At 33.6% G+C, this 24,595-nt stretch overlaps 3 protein-coding genes across 4 annotated transcripts; 1 reads left to right on the forward strand and 2 right to left on the reverse strand.

The window, feature by feature from the left end:
- The first annotated feature begins 556 nt into the window (after positions 1-556).
- On the forward strand, positions 557-5,760 carry LOC108973913 (structural maintenance of chromosomes protein 6). The gene is made up of 17 exons (XM_018941430.1): positions 557-772; positions 844-1,063; positions 1,181-1,454; positions 1,521-1,647; positions 1,711-1,788; positions 1,851-2,023; positions 2,092-2,292; positions 2,393-2,586; positions 2,735-3,060; positions 3,125-3,441; positions 3,509-3,725; positions 3,797-3,967; positions 4,097-4,201; positions 4,644-4,979; positions 5,062-5,289; positions 5,360-5,490; positions 5,567-5,760. Exons 1-17 carry the CDS (start codon positions 557-559, stop codon positions 5,589-5,591), a joined length of 3,339 nt encoding a protein of 1,112 aa, XP_018796975.1. The 3' UTR covers positions 5,592-5,760.
- An 899-nt stretch (positions 5,761-6,659) lies between these two features.
- LOC108973921 (kinetochore protein Nuf2-like) lies at positions 6,660-8,283 on the reverse strand. The gene is made up of 5 exons (XM_018941441.1): positions 8,115-8,283; positions 7,894-8,035; positions 7,316-7,770; positions 6,960-7,247; positions 6,660-6,869 (listed from the first exon to the last, which is right to left on the reverse strand). The coding sequence occupies exons 2-5, from the start codon at positions 8,004-8,006 to the stop codon at positions 6,715-6,717; spliced, it is 1,011 nt and encodes a 336-aa protein (XP_018796986.1). The 5' UTR covers positions 8,007-8,035; positions 8,115-8,283; the 3' UTR covers positions 6,660-6,714.
- A 2,862-nt stretch (positions 8,284-11,145) lies between these two features.
- On the reverse strand, positions 11,146-23,842 carry LOC108973957 (clathrin heavy chain). 2 transcript variants are annotated; one of them, XM_018941508.1, is made up of 9 exons: positions 23,691-23,842; positions 22,389-22,477; positions 21,942-22,237; positions 17,122-17,329; positions 16,722-17,057; positions 12,651-16,619; positions 12,335-12,501; positions 11,730-11,816; positions 11,146-11,673 (listed from the first exon to the last, which is right to left on the reverse strand). In XM_018941508.1, exons 3-9 carry the CDS (start codon positions 21,981-21,983, stop codon positions 11,452-11,454), a joined length of 5,031 nt encoding a protein of 1,676 aa, XP_018797053.1. In that variant the 5' UTR covers positions 21,984-22,237; positions 22,389-22,477; positions 23,691-23,842; the 3' UTR covers positions 11,146-11,451. The 2 variants fall into 2 exon arrangements, with proteins under 2 accessions (XP_018797053.1, XP_018797054.1); XM_018941509.1 differs by lacking the exon at positions 22,389-22,477.
- Positions 23,843-24,595: the final 753 nt, after the last annotated feature.

The following is a 24,595-nucleotide window of genomic DNA, read 5'->3' on the forward strand; positions in this document are numbered from 1 at the left end:
CATATTAAAGGCGCATTAAGACTTTCGGTTTCTGTTGGCAATTCTGTTTCTGTTTTCAAAACGGTTTAATTATTATATTTATATTATATTATATTTAATTCACTTGTAATAATAAAGGTTTTTTTTCTTAACTTCTGTTCTAGTACTCTAATTAAATCTTAATTAGCGAAATTAAATTAAAAATGATCTAATATTTTTATAAAATAATCGATTATTTTCCGACAAATTTAAAATTGTATGATACACCTTTTGCAACACTTCACATTTTGGAATTATTTATATTTTTTAATACATTAACTTCACATAATAAACTTCAAATAAAATTTTACTTTGAGTCCTATAACTTTTATTTTGTTTAGCAAAATCACATAATCTGGCAATAACGTTAAAGTATGTTTAGCGCCAAAGGAAAGGCTATTGCTAGAGCGTTTGTTTAGTTTTTTTTTTGCGTTTTAAATAAAATAAATAATGATTCAACAGTATATAATGAAATATGTTAGTAATTAGACGCACGATCCAAAGAAACAAGTGATAATATAATAGACAATTTTTAAATATGAGTTTGAGCCTTTGTCGAAAACGGCGCGTCCAAGACCATAACGATGTATCTAACATTTCCACAAATACCACCGTAAATACACAACATCGTAGTGCACGACAACGCGGAAGGGACGAGCTACCTTCCGAAAATGTGGGAAATGAAGCTGCGGCACAGGAAGATGCCCCAACGTGCAGTCAAGCTAAAAGACAGAAACGGAGCGAAGGCACACTGGTAAGCAGTTTTAAATGTGCTGTGGAGCAAAGTTTTCATAATATAGTATATAAATCTTCAATTTATCGTAGTCAAATTCCCAAATTGCGATGGACGCTACACGCTGTGGAAAGATTAAAAAAGTTGTTTTGGTCAATTTTATGTGTCATGCACACTACTGCATTGAGTTACATCCGCGTGTCAATTTCATGGTAGGTCGCAATGGTTGCGGCAAAAGTGCTATATTGGCTGCATTGGTAGTGGGTATGGGTGGTCGTGCTCGTGCCACCAATCGATCGACGTCATTACATAGTTAGTATAAAGTTTGAAGTTCATTTGCACAATGAAACTGAAAACGTTTTGTGCCAAACTGCAAAAACTTATTATCGTGATTGTTATACTTCTTAAACTACTTTTATTTATATTAAGGCTTAATCCGTAATGGTCAAAGTTCTGCGCGTGTCGAAATTACAATTTCCAACGAGGGTGTTGAAGCTTTCAGACCAGAGATATATGGCGATGAAATAACGATTGTCCGCGCCATTACCCAATCGGCAAGTAATTACAAAATTAAGAATGCGAGTGGCCGTGTTGTGTCAGAAAAGTTTGATGAATTGAAGCGTATTATGGACATACACAATATACAAGTTGACAATCCGGCTTTTGTCATGAACCAGGACAGTGCGCGTGAATTTCTCAAAGAGTAAGTTTGCTAAAGCACTATATGGAATTTATTAGAAATGTGATGATATCATTTCTATTATATCAGCATGGAACCAAAGAAGAACTATCAGCTGTTTTTGAAAGCTACGCAATTAGATTCAATACAGGAGCAACTTATCAAATGCTATTATGAGTATCAAGATCATAAACAACGTCTAATGCACATTGAAAAGGTTTGTTATCATATATCGTAAAGTGCATAATAACGTATAAAAATTTTCATTACTTTCTTAAAGAAATTGGAAGAAGATCAACAAAATATAGCTGAACTTGAAACAGAGTACCGAAAAATATTATCATTTGCACAACTGAAGGTAAATTTAATTAAAGATAATTATTAATAAAAGGACAAAATATTTACACATACTTGTTATAGCAAGAAACAAATCAAAAAAAGGCCGAATATGAGTGGTCTTTGGTAAATCAGTTGGAAATAGCCATTAATAAGATAGAAGAAGCGCTTTCTGAAGCTATGCGCGATCGTGACAAACTTGAAGAGCAGGCGAAACGCAAAAACGAAATCGAAAATAAACTCAAAGCCGAAATGGAGTAAGATTGCGAATACTTTTAAACCTTGCAAATTATTTCTAATTTATTTTTTTGTTATACATCTGTAGTAACTGCAGAGAAGTCATTGGCCTGAACCGCACAGAGTACGATCAAAAAAAGGATAACTGTCAAGCGATTAATACGCGTTTGAAAGAGAAAGCAAAAATGTATCATAGTCTCAAAATCGATGTAGAGAGTCTTAAAAAACGTATTCATCATTTAGAATCGCTAACTGCGGATTTGGAGCAGAATATAGCGCAACGCTCAAAGTTAGTATAAACAAAGCGAAAAAAAAGATTTTAAAAACTTCAACCAAGATTCGATTTAATATTAATTAATATTATACTTTTTAAAATACCTTCTTATTAGAACAATGGGTGTTGAAGAGCTACGCCGTCGTAATGAAGCCGAACTGGAGACCTTACGCAAAGAGCAAGCCGAAAATAAAGCTATTAATGAATCAGCCAAACGTGAATATGAAATTTTTGCCGAGAACAAATCACAAAAGGAGGAGGCATTCAGAAATATTAAAATTCAAATAGATAATTCAATGCGTCGAATCGGTAAGTAAGGCAGAAAATTGAATATATAAATTGATTATATATCTGCCACTATCTACATTTTTTTTATTTTTATAATTTCCTTTTTTTTAATATTATTTTCATAATTTTCTTATTTGTTATTATATTTTCCCCCTACCTTCCTTAATAGATGGCATCAAGCGCGAAATTTATAACTTACAAGCGAACAAAAGGAATCGATACTCAATTTATGGCCAGGAAATGCAAACGCTGTTGGAAGAGATCGATCGCCATTATCGAGCACGCAAATTTAGTGAGCGGCCGCGCGGTCCCATTGGCAGTTATTTGGATGTACCTGAGCAAAAATATCGTAATGTGGTCGAAAATCAAATAGCCGATTTGCTGCGTGCCTTCATAGTCAACAATACTGCCGATCGTACGCTATTAAATACGATTATACAGCAACGCTGCCCTAATATGCATGTGACAATTATAACCGCGAAGTTTTTAAACAGAGTTAGTAATCATAACTGTAAAACGCAAATTTCTGTAAAATTCATCTTTAAATATAATTTATCAGGTACATGATGTGCGAGCCGGTTGCGTACGTCCACCCGCCGGCACACGTTTGCTCTACGACGTCATCCAGTGTCGTGATCCTGTCGTCATGAATTGCTTAATTGATCAGTTAAGTATTGAGACCATACTTTTAACAGACACCAAGCAGACCGCTGAGCATTTAACCATACAGCAGGAACAGGTGCCGCAAAACTTACGAAAAATTATCGTAGACGCACAACCGGCCTTAGAGTACTTTCCGGCGCCGAAATATCGTATGTACTCGTTAAATATACGGCCAGCACGGCTGATACAAATGAATGTGGACGAATGCATAAGGTGATGTTTGTGAAGTTTTATATAAAATAATTTATATATTTTTATTGTAAATATTCTTCTTGTGCAGCCAGCTTAACGACAATTACCGCACAATCGAAAATGAAAGATTAAAACTGCAAGAAGCTTATGCAAGCACAGGACGTGAGTTGCGCACTTCTCTAGAACAGTTTAAAGATAAACAAAACCTAATGCAAAAGCACCGCGATAAAATTATGCGCCTGGAGCAACGTATTGCTGATTTGGAAGGCTACGAATATCCAAATACGAATGAATTGTGTATACTGGTATAGTTAATGATATTTACTACACTTAAGCAGACATTGTTTAATTTTTTTTTTTTGGATTATACAAACAGGAAAAGGAGCTCGCTGAAAATGAAAGCAAACTAGAGCAATATAAGAGCAAATTGGAAGATAAGAAGAGGGAATGCGCTGAAGTTGAGCTTGAAAAGCAGAATATAGAAAACGAAATGCGTAAACACACGGATAAACTAGAGGGTATACAGCGTAATATACGCGAAAAAGAGGTAATTTATTTCATTACAATGTATTTTCACGAATAATACGTAGTTGGGCTCTAAAAATCGGAACAAAAGTTGTATTTTATTAAGAGATTTTGACGCATATATTTCCTATTTATTATGCTTGCTTTACAGAATGAATTGAACAAATTAGAAATGGACATGCGCACCATGCAAGACAATTTTCTCAAATTTGAAGACAAAAAGCGACGCATTGACGAGCGCATACAAACAGAAGAGGTGAGTTTCAAAATATACCCTTCACAGGAGAATTCCTTGTAGCATTAAAAGTTATAAAAAATCTTTATAAAGATATTTTCTTCAAAAAGATTTTTCCACAAAGCCACGTTAATATGTGAAAAACTATGGAACTAGTTCGCATAAATACAGACAACGTGCAGACGAACATAGCTAAACCTTCTCAGCCCGGGCTGATCATTTATATATATATATATTATGTTGTTGTTGTTGTAAAGGCAGAAATTATATATTTTATAGTTTCCTTCTGGGTAAACTTAATATACCCTATATATATTTATATATATATATATATTTATATATATATATTTATTTATATATATATATTTATATACATATATATATATATTTATATATATATATATATATATTTATAATATTGTTAATAACTGCTTGCATTTTTTAATATATTAAACACACACAGACAAACAAATCCGTCAAGTTAAAGGAGCTGAATGACAAAAAGAAAGTGGCACAAAAATTTGGCCAACGAGTGCACACAGAGCGCACACCCGATGAGATACTAGATGAAATCAAATTAGGTGAAGTAAAATTGAAGCAAGGTGCGCCCTTAAAAGAAGACCCCGACAAATTAGAGAGTGCAATAAAGCGTTTGAAACGTAAACTCTCCGTTGATCGGAGCACTTTGAAGACATTCAGACTTGTCACTGATCAATTGAAACAATCGCATTCGCGTCGCATGTATTTTGTGAAGCATTTTAAGGGGCACATGATAACCATGCTGCAGTATACTTTCAATGTGAGTGGTTTTTATGATTCAATTTTGATTTGATTTTGATTAACTAAGATATAATTTTTTATTTCTTACAATTCCTTTGCAGAATGTGCTGAGTAAACGTCGCTTTACCGGCAAAATCGAGGTCAATCACAAAGAGCAAACGATGGAAATATCGGTGGTGCCACGTGACAGTCACATCGCCGATGCTGTTACAAATACGCGTTCGCTGTCAGGTGGTGAGCGCTCGTATACAACGGTAGCATTCCTAATATCACTTTGGGCTTGTGTGGATCACCCATTCTTCTTTCTTGATGAATACGATGTGTTTGCGGTAAGTAAAATTTATTTTTGTTTTTTATGTTATTTTGCAAACAAAATTTTACAACTGTGCAACGCTTTAGGATGAGGTGAATCGCGAATATATGACGCGTTTATTGAAGTTTGAAGGCCAAAAACGTCCGAATCGTCAATTTGTATTCTTGACACCACAGGATATGTCCATTGAGGCTTGCGATTACATACGAATACATCGGTATGTATTTTATATTATTTAATTGTACTAATTTTCTTTAATCAACTATTCTCTTTTTGTAATTTTTCACACACAGTTTGGCCGAACCAATTCGTAATTGAGTTGTGGTAATTTTTTGACGCTATTTCGATCATGTTTATATATTTAGTTACACTGTTGAATAATATTTTCTACATTCGTTTTATACTCACTTACTCAGTATTGTTAAATTTCGTTTATTTTCACAAAACTACTTATGGATATTTATTTGATTTTATATATAATATGTATATGTATGTACACATGTGATTCTATGCATTCTCTTAAATATTTGTATGTATACGCGTTAATAAGTATGTATGGACTCGCAAAGAACAAAAAAACATTTACCAATATTGAAAGACAAAAAAATTACATAAGTTTTGTTAAATCGTTTCATTAAATGTGTAAATAAATATGTTTATTGCGGATTTTATGAAATAAAAAATGATTTTAGTCAATATGATACACAAATTGGCGTGAAATGTAATTAAAAAAATACGTGTCGTATATTTTTTACATCTATCTGTATGAAGCTCTATATATTTTATAATTTTCTGTTCAATTAGATTTATCTTTATGTATTTTATGTTTTATATTATCTATATAAAAAATTTTACATGCATTTTTTTGTTTATAAAATTGTATTTAATTGTATTATTGTATTTATAAAATTTTTATTTTTTCTTTATGTTATATAAATTTTTTAGTTTTTTTTTATATATAATATATATTTTTAAATATTTATTTATTTTTATTCTATACGTAATTAAATAAATAAATTATTAATAAATTTTAATATAATTATTTATTTATTATACATTTATTTTATGTTATTTTATTTTAATATTCGCTTTAAAAGTTTTATTGAAATTAATTTTTTTATATAATTTTAGCCTGTAATAATTTTATATATATATATTTTTTTTTTTAATTCTTAGGTTTTTCTTTTTATTCACGTTGTTGCTGTTGTTGTAGCGGCAGAACTCTGCCGAGTTTCTTTATATTCATCGTTTACTTTTGTGATGATTTCTTGTACATATAGAAATTTCGTATTTTATTTTCTTTTTTATTTTTTTATTATTTATTTTATTTAAATATTATTTTTATTTATTTATTATTATTTTTATTTATTTATTATTATTTTTTTTTTTGTTAATTTTTTATTGTATTGTATATATATATATGTATGTATGTATATATAACTTAACATCTGTCCTCAACTTTCTCAACATAGCCACGTTTAGTACCAGTGCGCGTCTTATTGCATTCTTTTACCACTTCCTTGAGCAGTTCAATTTCATCTTTAATAAAATCCAACTCTTTTTCGACTTCGTGACGTTGAAATAAAGGATCACGTCCTGAAATTTTAAGCAAACACATTCATATACATAAGTATAAATACTGTGTAATAATATATTTTTATTTGTTTCTGTTTTATGAACACTTACCCTGCCTGCGTCGCAACATTCTATAAATATCGCGTATGCCATCCAACGCACGATCCTTATTGAGCTCATTTGTGGCCACGCAATCTTTGGCGTTTGCTAAAATACGCTCCCAATGTAGGCACTCGCTACGCGCCTTATTATACGAACGTTCCAGCTCAGCTAAATCATTTTTTAAACCCAACACCGTTAATGCGGCCTCATTTGTCACCTTCACCATGCGCTTGCGCATCTCTTCAATTTCCATAAATTTTTCCTGCTCCAAACGCGATATCTCCACCTGAGCCAACACTAAAAATAAAATACACGAAATAAAAAGTAAACAAATCCAAAGCATTAAAAATTTTTCATGGACTTACTCAACGCATCACAACGATCCATGCAATCCTTCACCGAATCGAATATCTCCGATTTCTCCACCACCTCCTGTATGACCGTCTCATACGGCTCCAAGTCGTCTACAGTCGCTTTCAGCACTTCGCGAAACTCGGCCAACTCCGATATGGCGCGCTTGAACTTTTCAATATTCTCTGCCAGCTCTGCATGCAATGCGGTCTCTTCGGCTATCTTCTTATCAGCTACACGTCGCTTATCCTCACAGTCTTTGATGAAATTATTCACCTCAATGAAGCGTTTACGCAAATGCGCGTGTATCTTATAGAGTTTGCGTATGCGACTGGCGTTACTTGCCGCCTGGCGCTTCGAATTCTCCAGCATCTCATCTTGTAGACGCAACATGGCAGCATGCTCGCGTTCATTGCGTATATAAAGCAGCTCAATGGAGTCGCCTGCCGAATCCCAATTGGGTGGTTTGCTAGTGGGTGTTAAGGAGTTTTATTATGTGCCATGTACCTCTAACTATCTTTATATGACCTCAAAGCCAACACTTTAGACAAAATCTAGACAAATCGTTACAACAACGACAACAGCAACTTACACAAAATATACATCTTGCTGCTTGGATTCGATGTAATCGCCAACCGCCTTCTCCGGGCTCAAATCCAAATTGCCGATAACATCGATTTTGGCTGTCGGCTTGAGACGTGGCATCTTCTTTTCAACTTCAAATCAGCAGTATACTATATGTACCAAAATATGAAAATTTATAGCAATAATTTTATAAAATTATTTTATTTTTCTATTATATTATTTATTTACCAAAATATAAAAATTTGTAGAGATAATTTTAGGTGCGTAAAATATTTTTTCTGTCTCAAACAACAAAATTATTTTATCTTCGTCGCCTTGGTAACGTAAGCAGTAAGCCTTTTCATGCTTTCGAGTTTCATATTCAAATGTATGAATTAAACTATGTAGGCAGAATTAATAATAAGACGTTTACACCTTAGATGAATTACGAGTATTAATTTCTCTTGGACTGAAAAATTGGGTTGTCTGTAGATTACCAGAAATAATTTTATTATTAATTTTATCGTATTTAGTTTCTAGGAGATTGAACCGCAGTTTGAAGTATAATCTTGGCTCGAACAGATTTCTACGGTTTCAAGTCCCTTACACCTCGTGTTAGGTACTCTGGGAATTCTGAAATATTGTATGTAATTTTGACAATAACAGAGTTCAAAACCTTTGGAAATCATGCGAAACTTATTTTTCAATATTTCGAAATGCCTATAATACCTACCCTTCGTATTCTTGCATTAAAAAAAGTAAATTAAGTTTAGTATTTTTTTATTTCTTAATTTCCGTATGTATACTGTATGTATGTATGTGCTGCAGTTATATTAATTTAAAAATACACACAATATATATAGCGCAATTACAGAAAGCTTAAATAAAATAGAGTCAAATATTTTCAGTAATAATATTTTTTCATATAATTGTTTATAGTTGATTTTCAATATTCATATTTTACATTTTTCTGCTGCCGTTATTTTAACTTTAATAAACAATAAGAGTAGTATATTTTGTAATTTTGCAACAACAAAAACTGTATCGGTGAACTAGTTAGTGAATATATTTTTTATTTTATTCCTCTATTTATTTAATTTTTCTTTTACGACTTGAGTTCTTAACGAATGATTTTAAATGCTTCCGTTTTTGTAATTATCGCTTATATATTTTTATATGCAAGTACAGCAAAACTGTATTTTAAGATTATTTATGTTTTAACCTTATAATTTTACTATTTTAAACATGTTTTTGTGTTTTTCTTGTAGTTAACTTAATATGTCCTATTTATTTATTTTATAAACAATTTTGAGTTTTGTTACGTAATTTTTGTAATGAAAATATTTTTCATTTATATTTGAAGTGAAGCCATTTCTAATGAGTTTTGCTATTATTTTTGTAACTGTTTGTAGTTGTTTTTAATGTCATGAATTACTTACGCAGCATGTTTATGTGTTTTTACAATGGTCAGGCGAACAAAAGAATTCTTATTTGGGTATTGCATTGCCTTTTAAAAATTAAATTTAACCGAAAAAAATTAAAAAAAAAATTTTAACTTTTGTAAATTAAATTTCACAGAAAAAATTAAATTTTACTTTATTAAATTTCAATGAAAAAAATTAAATTTTCCTTAAGTGCCATTGATATTGAAAACTACTAGTTACTAGTCAATATTTGTCCATACCTTCTGTTTCAAAATTTTAAAACAAAATTTAAAGAAAAAATTATTTTTAATATTTTTTTTTTAACCAAAAGGAAGTGTGCTTTTCGCTTTTTTCAATATTTCATGGTGCTTAAATACATATTTTTTTTCATCAGTTATTCATTTTTACTTTTATAATTAATTCGTTTTTATTATCCATAAATTAATTATTTTATTTATTTTTTATTAATAATATTTTTTTATTATTTTTTTTTTTTTTAAATAATAGTACAAAATTATATGCTTTCAATATTATTTGTTTAGTACAAAACGTTCTAAATAAATATTTCATAAACAAATCTCTCTAATTATACTGTTAATTTCCCTATGCAATTCCAATAATCGCTTAACGGTTTTCTAGTGTGCGACCAAATGTTATAGCGTGTTTGAGTAGGCAGACAATTGTACATAGACAATGAGGAGCCAAGCTATATAACTGATTGTTTGTTGGTGTAGTTTCATTTGGCGTTTACCTTATTTGTAACTGTAAAAAAGAGAGTAAAGAAATTGGAAAATGATTATTTATTTTTATCGCAAATGATTCACTTTACTAAAATTTTTTTTGGAAGTGATTTTTTAAATTAATACTGAAAAAAGTGTGATATTTGTTTAATTACTTAAATAAGATAAAATAAAACATATTCCAGAAATGGTTAAAAATATAGAAACGTTATTTGAATTACAATATGCAATAATATGTATTAATTTCAAATCTCCATATACATACATATGCAAGTTTTTTTCTATTTTTATTTAAAAAAAAGTATTAGTTTTATGTGATTTTTTTTCCAAATTTGTTCACGATACATCATAAAAATAATCGCAGATATTTTCGAAAATATGGTAAATAAAAAAATTCCAGGAAAGGCTTAGTTAAATTTCGAAAATAAATTTTTTGATTTTTCGAAAAACGGTGTTATTAATTATTGGAAAATAAATTTAATAGTTTTTTGAAAAAAGGTTTAATTAATTATCGAAGATATGTATATACATATTATGGATATTATTCTTCCTCTTACAAAAAAATTTTATTTAAATAAAAATGTTTCTTGATTTTTTTAATAGATATTTATTAACTAAAAAGTTTTTATTCTCACTTATAATAAAGACAAAAAAATTAGCATAAATTTTTCATTTCATTTACGTTATTTGTTGGTGTTCTTGTTGGTTCTCTTCATCATTTGTTCAACACTACACGTGCTTTGTAATACGGTTTTTCTTTACGAATTTTTTTTTTTTTTTTTTGTGTTTTCAGCTTCGAAACATAACAAGTCAAGCAATTGAGGAGTTATAACAGACATTAATGAAAAAAAGTTGAAATACATCAAATATAAATACAAAAAAACACAATATTTCAATTATATATATGTATATATGCAAAGAAGAGACAACAAAGCACGAAATAATTAATTAAACAAACAACTTGTAATTATAATTTTAATTGGTAATCGTAATAATGGTAATGTATATGTGTAATAATAATTATTATATATATACTTGTAATACATTTATGTATAATTGTATATAGTTTTATATATGCAAAATCTATGTCGAACACACACACTCCTAATGCTTTTGTTTTTATTTTTTTCGCTTTGTATCTATATATGTATGTAATGCAATGTTTTCGGTTGTATTTCCCTGCTATAGCGTTTGATGATGTAACTACAACTACATTTACATGCAGAAATTTTGATTTCACATTTAAATTTTCGTTTTCGAATTGCAATTTTACTCGTGTTTCGGTGCGTGTTTATATGTTTAAAATTTTTGCAACATTACGGATTGTGTTCTTGATTTTTTGCTAGTTTTATTTTTTGTTGAATTTCGTTCAATTTTCAGTAGTAGTGGTTGTTGTGGTGGTGTTGTATTTGTAGTTGTTGCCTACATTCCATAGCCAGGATAAGCCATGTTTGGCGCATAGCCAGGCGCCGCCGCATAATTTTGCGCATATTGTGGTGGTATACCCATTGCCGGTCCAGCGGTTATCATCAGTTGTGGTTCCATTGTGATGATATTCTTGTGTTCGACGGTTTCATCCTCCTTTTCGCGTTGCGCTTCGTTTTGCTCCAGTTTATCCACTTTGGTGGTGTATTCGCGTATTACCTTTAAAGGGAAAATTAATATTAATATGATAAAAAAAAAATTATAAAAAAATTTACTTGTATCAAATAGGGCATGGCGAAGTCCATGATATTGTGTTTCCATGCCAACTCCAGTATAACATCAGGCCGCAGCAAATCGTAACACTAGAAAAAATGTAAAAAAAAATTACTTTTTGAAGTCAAATTTTATTCAAATATGGCTTTATTCCTTTTAATTATGTTTTTTCTTTCTTTCTCAAAATATCTCGTTTTAATCCCTAACTTTTTCGAACTATATTGATATGGTGGTGACTTTATGTCAAATTTTCCTCATTACGCTCTCTCTCCCCTACCGCTGTATTTTTTATCTTTCGGAACTCCTTTTAAATTTTGCGAAACTTTGTCTTCGCCCAAGTAATTCGACTTGAGACTTTTCGTCTCTGCCGCTCCTTTTTTTACCATATTGAAGGATATGCGTCCTTCAGCTTATTTATAACTTGATATTTTCTTTATATACATATTACATCTGCCTATTTAGTTGTCTCTCTTTATTTAACTTTATCTTTAAAGCTTACTTCGTGTCTAACTCTATTTTATGTCTCCCGATTGCTACTGGAGGCTCTTATCTCTCTGTCTTTCATTTTCAATTATATATACGCTATATCAGGTCACTGCACACTCACTTGGAATAGACAGGCAGCAAAACAATCATGGGCATTGCGTTCCAGGAACCAACCCAAAAGCTCTTCGGCAATTTCCTGTTTGCCAGATTCAGCCGCATACTCCATTGCATCCTTGTAGAGTTTGTCCTTTTTGCACAATTCGACGCTCTGCTTCCAACGGTTGTTGCCTATAATATTATTAAAGAGATGTATTTTAGTCTCATACAATTTGAACAGTGTTTTTAGGGGCATGTTGATAGAAAACCCCAAACCATCGCATCCCGCATCGTTAAGCGAAGCTATTTATTTTTAACCACTTTTATGTTGCCTTACTTACCTTTGTACAGATAGGCAGCAATACGTCTAAATTCGGTCAATTCGTGCTTCTCCAGCTTTTGTGCCAATGCGATTGTGTCGAAGTTATCAAATCCATCAATAGAATTACGTAGACCCTGATAGTCCTCCTCGTCGATGAGTAGCCCGTTGAGCGCCTCGTTGATCGCCTTGTTGTTGAGCGATTGTACTGAACGTAAATATGGTTTCACCAATTGTAAATGACCGGTCTTCGAGAAGAAGCTAACAGCTCGTGTATGATCCATACGGGGTGCCAACACCAACAGCATGTCGTTTAATAACAATGGTTTGTAATCCAAATAGAATTGTATAGCTTTGTAGTACAGTTCGATGTTGGCCACTTTGGTGATGATGTCCTTGAAGTGACCCTCACGCCAAGCCTCCGTCGGATGTGCCATCATGGCAAGCACTGCATTATCGTACTCTTCATACTTGTCGTAGAGGAATACCAGTTCGGACCAAAGGTGCGCCGATTCGGCAGCGCGTAACACTTTTGGAATGTTGACACGCGACCAGAACAGCTCGAGATGCTCACGCATCTTAGACGGCTTGAATTTCGAATAGAGTATAGCCAGTTCAGTGAACATGCCCATGTGTGCGCGTTCCAGTCCCAAAGCGGACTCCAACAACGCAATGAGCTCCTCAAAGTAGCCACGATCTTGATAGTAATTGATTAGATCTTCTAATTCATCGGCGTGCACGACGATGTGCAGACCGCACATTTGCGCTAGACGGAATTCCTCGGCATCGACACAAGCGAAGCACACCTCCTTCCAGGTGCGTGTCGAATTAGCTTTACGTGCAGAGTCTACCGCGCCCTGGAACTCCTTCAAATAGACCAATGTAATGGCGAGACGTGCAAAGTTGCTAACATTGTTGTACAACAATTTGGCCGCATCGTACATGCCATCGTTAAAGCAACGATCGCCGATTTTCTGTATGTCGGCATGATTCGGACCCGAAATGAATTCTTCCAAATCAGCGAGACGGCCGGTACGTGCATAGGCATAGATCAACTCGCTTTCAATATATGATTCACGCGCCTTCTTGCGTGCCATCTGTAGATAACGCACCAGATCATCCCAGGAGTCAGCCTTTGAGGCGACATCCACCACATCCATGTATGCGCTTGGATCGTCCGCTTTGATGTACGAATCAATGGCCTCCTTAACGAGTCCTTGTTGCAATTGTGCTTTAGCGAGCTGTGACCAAACGGCCGGCTCGTTGCAGCGCTCGGCGAACTCATTAGCGCGCTCCAAATTATTCACCTGCTCGATAAGCACCTGTATAGCGGAGGTATTCACATCGAATTTCTTGAAGATGGCGAATGCCTCTTCGTACAATTGATTCGAAATAGCGATATTCGCAATATCGGGCGCATCATAGTTGTCCAAACGATTGATATAGTCCATGACGCGTGTGCGGTCGGCTTTAATAGCGGTCAAGATAAGCAAGTTTTGCAAATTACGATGGTCGGAGAACACAGACGAATCAAGTATAATTTTTTCAAGCAATTCAATTAACTCATTAGGCAGATCGGCGGTCATGAAGGCCTTCACCGTCACAGAGATATCGTCTGGGTCCTGTGTTTCAGACAGCGCTGTCTGCACGACCTGATCTATCAATTGGCGCTTGTAGGGATTTGCCTCAGACAACACTTCCACCCAAAGGGCGGGATCGCGACGACGCACCAAATAACGCGCTTCGCTCTTAAACAGTGAATTCTCATTGCAAACAGCAATCAGCTCGCGATCACATTGACCACGTTCATAAGCTACACATGCCAAATGGGGATCACGTTTCTCGCAATAACGACCGACCACCCGACTATCGTAATATTGATTCTCCTTGAGGAAACGTTCGGGATTATTATTCGAATCGATATAGATCTTGGCCAATGCATTGTGTGTAGCGGGTTCTACACAACCGTCATGCACGCGCGATTCCAACCACGGCAATAGTAATTTCAAACGATTACGCTTCTCCACTTCAGCCACTAGCTCATCGGTCGAGAACTGGCCCTTTACGACAAGTATCAAATTTTTGATAATATCCTCAGAGCAATCAACATCCAAGAGACCACCAACGACAACAGGCAAACGTGATGGATTCACTTTTTGCACGTAAATTTCAATATATTTCTGTAGATTGTTACGGTATAGGTAGAGTACTAGATCATGTACAAAGTCGAAACGATCACAAACAATGATAAGCGGCAACTGATCAGTGAGTTTGGCCTCCTTTAGGAAGTTCTTAACGCGTTCTGCATTATAGCAGTTTGATTCCCGACAAATGCGTTCAACTTCCTTAATTTGATTGGTTTTGCAAGCCGCCTGTATATACTTGAAATGCACCTCGGGATCCTGCGAGTAGTTAACGATCGAGCCGAGGAAGTAGAAGAGTCCCTCGTAAGACTTGAAACTCTCGAAGAGATCAATCAAAGCTTTAGTGGTCAATTGCTCATGATATTTGGTAGCAATTTGCACGCAGATCTGCAAGTTTTGACGTATATTCGCCGTTAACATGGCTTTCAAGCACTCCAACGAGTCCTCCACGGACAGCGTTCCAAAGTAGCCGACCAGCCAATCGGCATTCAACAGATGTGTATGCACCACAGCGCGCTTAATGTCATACAAGTCGGTGTAGTGTTCCAATGCGCGTTGCAACAAGCCGGCCTTCTCGCATAACTGTGCGATGTGCGCACGATCGTAATGCGTGAACATGGCATTGCCGAGAATGGCATCAGCCACTTGTGGCGCCGAAACCAAATTCATTTCCAACAAACGCGTCTGCAAAGCACCCTCATTGGGGCGATTATGCTTGAGTGCGTCCAGCAGGAAGGCAGTACATTGCTGCACCATTGAATGCTCCATGAATATATCGACAATCTGATTGATATCAGCCAGCGGTTCTTCCTCTTCGGCTACCAACATCGAGGCGAAGCCGGCGCCTTGTTCCGGATTGGTGCGCATCACCGAACGTAACAGGAATATATAATCCGGGGTATAGTTGACCTTTTTAGCGTACAATACGATCTTTTGGAATTGTCCCGTCTCGGCGAAACACTGTATAACCTTATTGGGTACATTAGCACGCAAGTAAATTGATAGCGCCAATGTCAAATCGGATGTCTTCACCAAATCACCCAATTCTTCGCTGCACTCGAGTTTCTCCTCTTTCAACCACTTCTCACATAACTGTTTCTTACCCTGCACCAACACTGGGCGGCATAACTCCAACGACTCATACTTGTTCAGTTTGCCCTGATCGAGTAGTATGCCAAAGTATTGTAAGAGTGGTGGCGTCGTTGAGCCAGCAGGCGACTGCACTTGCTGGAAGCGTTGTATTGTTTGTGGTGTACGCAAGATTCCCTTTGGTGCGAGCGCTGCTACCTTAGCCGCTTCGGCGTATTGACCTGCTGTGAAAAGTTTATTGAATTTACGCACAAAGAGATCCTCAGCACCAGAGAGATTATTGCGCACGGCCATACGTAAAGCCAAATCGGGATTTTGCAATACCGTATTGATGTATGGGATAATTTGCTCTTCATCGACGGTCACGGAGAGTACTTGCCCCTTGCGATTAACACCGATGATGCCGCCACTGGCCTCGTGCGGTGCCGTCACAAAGATCGTATCGGCCGAGATACGATTCATGTAGATGCACGTAGCCGTTTCCATGTCATATAGATGGATATAGCCATATTTGGTGATCAAATAAATGGTATCATATTTGGCTGAAACTTGCATGGCGACGGGGAAATCGCTTTGCGCCTCCGGTGGGAAAAAAACGTCCACCGACTTCTTGGGGAAGGGTTGATTGCCTGCTGGCGGGGCACCTACTTCGATAATATGCAATTTGCCACCGCTTGCAGTCCTCACAGCGAAACAGAACAGTGTCGATGCCTCCTTGTTGCCCTCCATCTTGAAGCTGGCGAAAGAGGCAGCGTGACCTGCATTAAAAAGCACATGAAATTAAGTATAAAAGTAAAAGTAATAAAAATTGAATATATTTTTATGATTTTTAAACAATATTTACAACACCACACACTTACCTTCGATAGCCTGTGAGACCTTGCGCTCCACCGAGTACAACTGCATAGCACCGGCCACACGATTTGGCAATGCCGATATGCCCACCAACAACAACCACTGTTGCGTTGGATTGCAACGATAGTTGATAATTTGACAACCATTCAACGATGAATGGCGATCAAACATTTTTTGCGGGGTGGAATCGCCTTCCATGGACCAATGATAGACAGAGGTTTCGGTGACCAAGGCCAGCGTGTTCAAAGAAATCCATTTCCAGAAGACTACATCCTCGGTCATAGTGTGCGCCTTCATTTTCGATTTCATTTCAATATTGAAGATTTGCAAGGTCTTTTGAGCTGCAATTGCAATTACATATAACGGCGTGTTTATATTAAAAAAGAATGACAAGGTCGTTCTTACCCTTAAGCGCAATAACTTTGCTGGCTGGATTCATAATGGCCGAGTCGGCGGAGATGGGACGCCGGGTCGGGTTGCTGACATCGTTCATGTCGATAATGACGACTTGTGCGGTGTCATTGACCTTTTCACGCACGCAAATGAATTTGTCCGACTCCATGGTGAGAGTACTGAACGAAATCGAATTGATGTTGATGCCGACATTTGTGAGCTGCAAGTAAATAAATAAAAATTAAGGGCAATTATTAATGGAATAATTATTTTTGCGAAATTTTAAATATGTAAGTACAAAAAAACTATAAAATAGCCAACAGAAAAGAAAATACGATCACAAGACATTCGGATCATTCGCATTTATATCCGCCCATCTCTCAAACCCGATTTAAAGTGTAGAATGCTTTTCCAACAATAACAACGATAAAAACTACATAGAAGCTATTAACAAAAAAAATTAAAATTTCAAAAAATAAATAAATCAAAGAGAAAAAATAAAATAAAAAACTGAACTAAAAATTTATAAAAATAAAAGCAAAAAATTTTTGAAACAGAAAGAAAAAGGTTTTCAAAATAAAACATCATCATCATTTTCATTTAGCGCCAAAATTTTCTATTTTTATTATTATTTCTTTTTTTTAAACAAATTTTGTCTAGTTCAAGGTTACCATTTGTTTACACTCAATGCCAATTCAATCTCCAATAGCGGCATGTGCCCGAAGAAAAATGTGGCGCCAATTTCTCCTTCAATGCAAACTACAAGTACATACATAAGTTCGCAGACAAATCTCAAGCAAATATAAAATATACTAGAATAAATACAGATTTAATTGATACTAACTGCGCCAAAGTCGTAAGAAAAATTAACAAAATTTTTGAACTCTTTATGCCCAGCGCATGTCCAATGATAAGCGAAAAGCGCACATACCCACACAGCACTTGGACGGCGCAGGAAACGCAATATGAGTAAGATTTTTATTTCAATGCAATAAACTGACAATAAAAGCAGCAAGAGCAACAAGAAAACATTCAGTATATTGTTTAAAATATGCATTTTGCTATTCTCTCAATAGAATGTCAATGGCATTAGCTAAAATAAGACGGTAATGCCGGCCGACGGATGAGGGATCACGATGAGATGAAAAATGTTTTCAATTTTATGTTTTTGAATGGCAAAAACTTCCGTCAGCTGACGGCGATAAGATGCGATCGCTCTCCTTCATACTCTCTCGAACACTGAGATAGAAATCAGCTCTCAAAAATATTTTAAGCGATTATAAACATCGAGACGCAATTGTAGATTTCTTTATAGGAAATGCTGCTGCGCATTTCTTTGTTTGATTTCGTGGCATTTGCAAAGCAGAAAGCTTAAAAACAAGAAACCGAAATAAGCCAAATTAACGCCAATCCGGCCACAATGCACAACATACATACATAACATGCAAGTATGGAATATCAATTAATTTTGTAGTATACATACATCCAAGGTCATTTAGGTAAAAGGAGTTATGCAAATATTCTCATAACGTTTTTCGTAAGGCTCATTTAAAGCATACTTTCAGGCGTTAAAGGTCGCTTTCTTGTTACAATTTGTTGTTTCTTGTTACAATTTTCCAAATTTTTACACTTATTATTTGAAATTATATTATTATAATTAGATACGCGTTAATAACTTTAGCATACTATTAAAACATAATTTTTAAACATATAATTATTGATTATATTTTATTTAAAACATAATTTTAGACGTTCAAACCATTTTTATTAAATTTTAGCTGAAACTTATAATTATTTATTATATTTCATTGCCATAAATTCTCGCATAGGTACTATACATTTAATTGTTTTCTACAAAAATATTGATTATTATAGCATACTTTTAGGCTATATAACACATTTACAATTAATCAGAAATTACCGTTAGTTGCTGTTTTCTAAACTTATTTTGTTAAAAAAATTTTATATTTAGCATTTTTTTAAATATATTTTACATTGCTGTCTTAACTGAAGCATAATTTAAGGATTATAAAAAACAGTACATTAATTCTTGTTTTGTTTATCTATCACGTGCTATATATTCAAATGTGTGTTAAATATTTACCCGCTAATTATAAGAACCTACTAAGAAGCTTAGTGTGATGATTTATGTGTGTTTTAACTCATTTGACTAAAGAGTGTAAATTACTTTGGCCCAATAGAGCAAACGGTGTTTTGTGTTTTTTGTGGCTTTATATAGAAAAAAAAATTTTTGGCTAATAATTAAATTAGAAAATTAAAAATTAAATTTTTTTTACAAATTTATCACAGCATTGTAATGTTTCAAACTTGGAAAGGTCTAATAATAAATTTAAATAGAGAATATTTTTAATCATAATACATATTTACGTATTTAAATATATGTACATATATACCCCACTTTTCTCCAAAATTTCGATTATGCTTCAGAGCATATGGCAACACAATATAAGAAAACTCGCTTCTTGAAAAAAGTGAGATAAGTCCATCACGCATTTATGTATGAGCTTATGAGGGGAGTTAACAAAAGCAACATATGAATGATAATAATGTTTTTTGGAGTAATAAAAGTTTAGTATTGTGCAGTGAAGCAATCGAATGAGCACATAGTCGATATGTACGAATATACAAAGCTAATGCTTATAACGGCATACAAATTTGTATTTTCGTAAAAGTGTGATTCCGTTACTATAATATGCATGCACGGTTGCGCCATTGAGTAGCAGTGGGTCAACTATTAAGTGATTATACGTAGAACAATATATGTACATATGTTTGTATATAAGTTCCAATTAACTGGTGATCAAGTGTCACTGAACGAAGTAACGGTAGATACAAAAATTTAAACAGTTTTAAAAACAGTAGTAAATTTATGACCMAATTTTATCATATTGTAATATATTATACTCGATTTATTACAACAATTTTAGAATAAAATTAAAACAAGTATTAAAAATACAAATAACAATAATTCATGAATTTTTTACTTAATGGGAAACGGCATGTGAACCTACTTTAATTCGTAATTATATCCTCACGGCAAAAGACACGAAAACGTGAGCCACGCTTCTCACATAAAAGATGTCAAAGATTAATGAACTCGAGTGTACGAAATCAGCATAATGCATAAAGAGACACGTAAGAAAATCATTGGATTGTCAGAGGTACATAAACATAAACATATACCGGTGTAGTTATAAAAATTGTGATCAGTTCTGCTTCGTAGTTAATAATCTAATTATGATACAGTGGAAACAACATGTAGAAGCCTTAACCACAAGAGACGAAAATCATTTTTATGTCAGCGAAAGGCTTCTCCGGCACCAATTGGTCAAAACCTAAATAAAGCTTGAGTTGGTATGCGCAACTGAATACAAATTCATAAATAAAAATTTATGTCAACAATATATGTACGTACCCATATTACGGCCACTATGAATCAACTAAGACAGCATTGGGTAGACCCAATGGAGTAATTGTAATTTTGTATATTTTTCTACTATAATACACCATAAGAAGCGAATAAATTTAAATAAATCACAAAATACCACAAGAAAGTGGAAAAGTCGTAAAGGTATGAGTAAGCTCGCTCAACTAGCGCGCTGTACTGAAACAAAGGTGATGAACCGGTTCAGAAGCTGAAGCCAAAACGAAAGTTCAAAAGAAACACGGTAAGATGTACTAATAGTTAAAAAAAATGTTGATGTAATTAAAATGACTAGCCAAGAGCGTGTGCTGAATCGGTGTCAGTTCTATAACGGCGAAAAAAAAAAAAAAAAAAAAAAAAAANAAAAAAAAAAAAAAACAAAAAAAAATCGTAGGAAACATAAAATTAGTGATTAGATAATTAAAAATACAAGAAAATATGAGTAAAATACTTAATGTGGAAAAAATTTATAATATAAAACATATTGAAGTTAGCGAAAACATTTCACTTGATATGACATTTTGACCCTCAGCTTTGAGTTCAATTTATTTTTTTAAATAATAAATCTATTTTAATGCAAAGCCGAAAACATACATAAAAACCTAAAGTGATAAACCAATAAGCAACAAAATAAATCAAGTATTTAGTCAAGAAACCTATATTTGCGTTAACCCCCAAACGACAAGTGATGAGTCACATTTTTGCTGTACTAACACTAAAACATGCATGCACACATACACTCTGTATGGCGCATAAATTTATTGAATGGCAGCAGCGATTCTACTGAGCGCAGCAATATGCCGGAATGGCGCAACCGAGCGTACAMACATATGTACGTATAAAGAACAAACCGGCGGCCAGTCGCACCAGTCACCGACACACTCGGTAAAGCATTTTTTTATTCATTGTAAACTACAATGCGTTTCAATTTCAGTTTCATTTTTTTATACAGAAATCAGTGCAAGTTAGATAGTAGGCTTAAATTTATTTTTTCTGCTTTATATAGCCATGTGTATGTATGTATAAAGTAAATGTGGAAATTGAAACTGTGATTTGATGTAGGCATTTATGTGGGTGTAGAAGGAAAATCGTGAAAAAACAGTCCTCTTATCAAAACTCAATGAAAGTGTATGTATGTACACATGAACATTCTCCTGTAGAGCTTTTTATAACACAGGAGGCTGATAATGAAGCAGAATATTTTATGTGTGCGTTGAAAAGAACATCAGAAAAGTGGGTGTTTACATTTATAGTAACACTGTAGAATATAAAAGAAATTGTAGATGATGGTTACTATCAGCTAAACCCCAGCATATTTTTAAACCACATACTCTTTCAGGCATTTTAAAATAATTTACAATAATCTTGCTATGATTCAAAGACTCACCTGTAAATGCTCCTGGAAGCGTATAGGCAAAACTTGCGTCATTTTTTGCAGCTACAATAGTAACACACTAGTTATCTTTCACTGCAACGGCGCTGGAATTGATTTACGACCTCAGGATCACAATGTGTTATAGTTGACACCTTGCGTACTATTTAAATTAATTTTAATATCTTCAAATTCTTTTTTCGTTCGTTCGATCGATTGCGTTTTATTCCTATTAATTGTTGATTTGGTTTTGACAGCGGTTATTTAGCACTTATTCACTTTAATTAATTATTAATCTCTTCTCAGTGAACCTTTAGCATTTAAAATTGCAGCAAATGGAGATAACATGGAAAAAAAACAATGAAATATTAAATGAATGGCACTACAAAATGCAAAGCTAAGCAAACGAAATCACCGCAATTCAATAATTGCATTCCTTTACAAAAATCGAATAAACTTTACTTTTTAAAATTGGTTTCAATGTTCGGATTCACTTCGGCGTATATTATAATACTTTTGACCTGTTCACTTTTCATTTGTCCACATAAACACTGAAATTTTAAAGAAAAAGTATTATTATAAATTCAATAGATCTACACGAGATATATAAAATTAAAATTATGATGCTCTAAAAAAAACTACGTGACCGTACGGAAAGTGGGTAGATAGCTAAATTAACCCGATTCACTGCTGGACGTCACCGCCTCTCAAAGAAAGTAAATGTCAGTGAGCAAATGCACAAAAAGAGTTATGGTTGTACGTTAATGAAATTTTACTTTAAAATACTTTTATCTTACAGTAACACATTAAATCTTGGTTTCATTCGCAATATTACTTTATTCAAAAGAAAAAAATTGGTACTGTAGAGAGATTACACGAATTTAACGGCACTGATATTAACTTTGCACTCGAACTCGTTTATTGCTCGCCGATGTCGTTTTTTTGTTTTTTCATTTGACAGTAATGAAAATTCAAGCAAAAGAAAGCGCACCACTGACAGCGAAAACGGCGAATTGAAACGAAATAAAAAATTAGAGGTGAATTCACAGTTAAATTTTTTGGTAAGAATGACCTAATCAGAAATAATTGATATTATATCAGTTTTGAAGATATTGTATATTTGTTTTTAATATTGCACAGCCAAGTTGAAACAATAAACGTTTTCGAGTAACAAAAAGGCATGAAGAAAAAAAACTACGATGTAAAATTCACCACTGCTATTTAGTACAAACGAATTAAGTGTATGCAGTGATGCTGAATTTAACAAAAAGCAATTAAGTTGCGATATACATAGAAACGCACAAAAATAATAACTCGCGTAATTGCAATTAATCAACTCCTTTAGCCAACTGTAGAATTCGTTTTAAAATAAAATGCCATGTAAAATCCACGTATGCCACATAAACAAAAAATATGTATGCATGAATACGGCGAAAAGTATGTAATGCTTCATTGCTATTCAACAACCGCCCACCGCCAATAAGCGCAACAAACGTAGCTATAACATGCTATCCAATACCTGAACATATCAGTTAGAATGAGATGACGAGCTGTATATTTAACTTTTCCGAATGATAGTCATTTTTCAAAGTAGTTATCTACAGTATCTCTGTTTCTTCCTTCGCCTTTTGCGTTATCTACCCTTTCTCTAGCCAACTTGAAAATTTTCCACTTTTCCTTTTCGGTCGCTTTATAATGTTAAAAATGCATCTTTCTTTGCACAGAAACTTAATTTTCGATATAATTCATATGCCACACAATTACCAATTATCGTTGTAGCTTTTTTTGTTATTTATTTGGTTAAATTCCCATTTATTATCCACTTAAATTGCACTTAAAACGAGTTTAACCATATTGATTTCTTCACCACCTAAAAGCGTAAATGACAAGAAAAATTCTTTCTGACAAATGAAACTCCTCAACTGATGTCAAAATCGCTTGAACAAATACGATTGCATTCATGCCATGGTGAATTCACGACAGGAATTCTTCGATTTACGATTGCAATGAAAAAGAGGAATTTAAGATGTTCTTTCATAAAAAGTATTTATGGTTTATCATAATAACATAAATAAAATATACGCATTTTTAAATAATCAAGAATAAATATTATAATCACAAAATTGCAGTAAATTTTTTTTAAGTAATGATTCTACTATTTATAATATGTGTGGATTGTCATAAATCAAATTCGACTAAAAAATAATTAATTTTTTGACCAGTATATACCTTCTAAAGTTAATTTTACTGAATTATCTACCAAAAGTTAATATTTCAGCTATTTTTTGTGTTTTTTTTTCATATTGTCTGCAATCTCGAAATATATTTTAAATAAGAGTTTTCGCAGTGTAAGCCTTTTTAATGCACATGGAAGTTGGCTGCTTTTCAATAACCAAAGTGCTGTAAAGCAGCTGTTATTTGTAAATACTCCATATATTCTAATTTAATTTAATTTAAATTTTATATCCAAACTCTAGAAAACATAATATTTTACATTGCTCAATACATAATTTTAATCAAGCACTTTCATTACACCAGATTCTCTAACACTATAGAGTAGTATATTATAATGCAATGTTACTAGTTTGTGTTTTGTATATATTTTAACAAAAAAGTGCTGCTAAATACTACCCTGTGTAAGCAAGTGAACCCGCGCGTGCGGACAAACT

This window comes from Bactrocera latifrons, unplaced genomic scaffold (genome assembly GCF_001853355.1).
Source record: "Bactrocera latifrons isolate USDA-ARS-PBARC rearing strain unplaced genomic scaffold, ASM185335v1 scaffold_51, whole genome shotgun sequence".
Lineage (NCBI taxonomy): Eukaryota > Metazoa > Arthropoda > Insecta > Diptera > Tephritidae > Bactrocera > Bactrocera latifrons.

Excerpts from the sequence above, each read along its gene's own strand:
- LOC108973957 (XM_018941509.1), bottom strand. The coding sequence starts at position 21,983 with ATGACGCAAGTTTTGCCTATACGCTTCCAGGAGCATTTACAG. Across the intron at positions 17,058-17,121 it reads CAAAGTTATTGCGCTTAAGG|CTCAAAAGACCTTGCAAATC; the intron begins GTAAGAACGACC and ends TTGCAATTGCAG. Across the intron at positions 11,674-11,729 it reads CCATGCCCTATTTGATACAA|GTAATACGCGAATACACCAC; the intron begins GTAAATTTTTTT and ends TTCCCTTTAAAG.
- LOC108973913 (XM_018941430.1), top strand. The coding sequence starts at position 557 with ATGAGTTTGAGCCTTTGTCGAAAACGGCGCGTCCAAGACCATAACGAT. Across the intron at positions 773-843 it reads AACGGAGCGAAGGCACACTG|TCAAATTCCCAAATTGCGAT; the intron begins GTAAGCAGTTTT and ends AATTTATCGTAG. Across the intron at positions 1,648-1,710 it reads GTCTAATGCACATTGAAAAG|AAATTGGAAGAAGATCAACA; the intron begins GTTTGTTATCAT and ends ACTTTCTTAAAG.
- LOC108973921 (XM_018941441.1), bottom strand. The coding sequence starts at position 8,006 with ATGCCACGTCTCAAGCCGACAGCCAAAATCGATGTTATCGGCAATTTG. Across the intron at positions 7,771-7,893 it reads CAGCAAGATGTATATTTTGT|CAAACCACCCAATTGGGATT; the intron begins GTAAGTTGCTGT and ends AACACCCACTAG. Across the intron at positions 7,248-7,315 it reads GGATCGTTGTGATGCGTTGA|TGTTGGCTCAGGTGGAGATA; the intron begins GTAAGTCCATGA and ends TTTTATTTTTAG.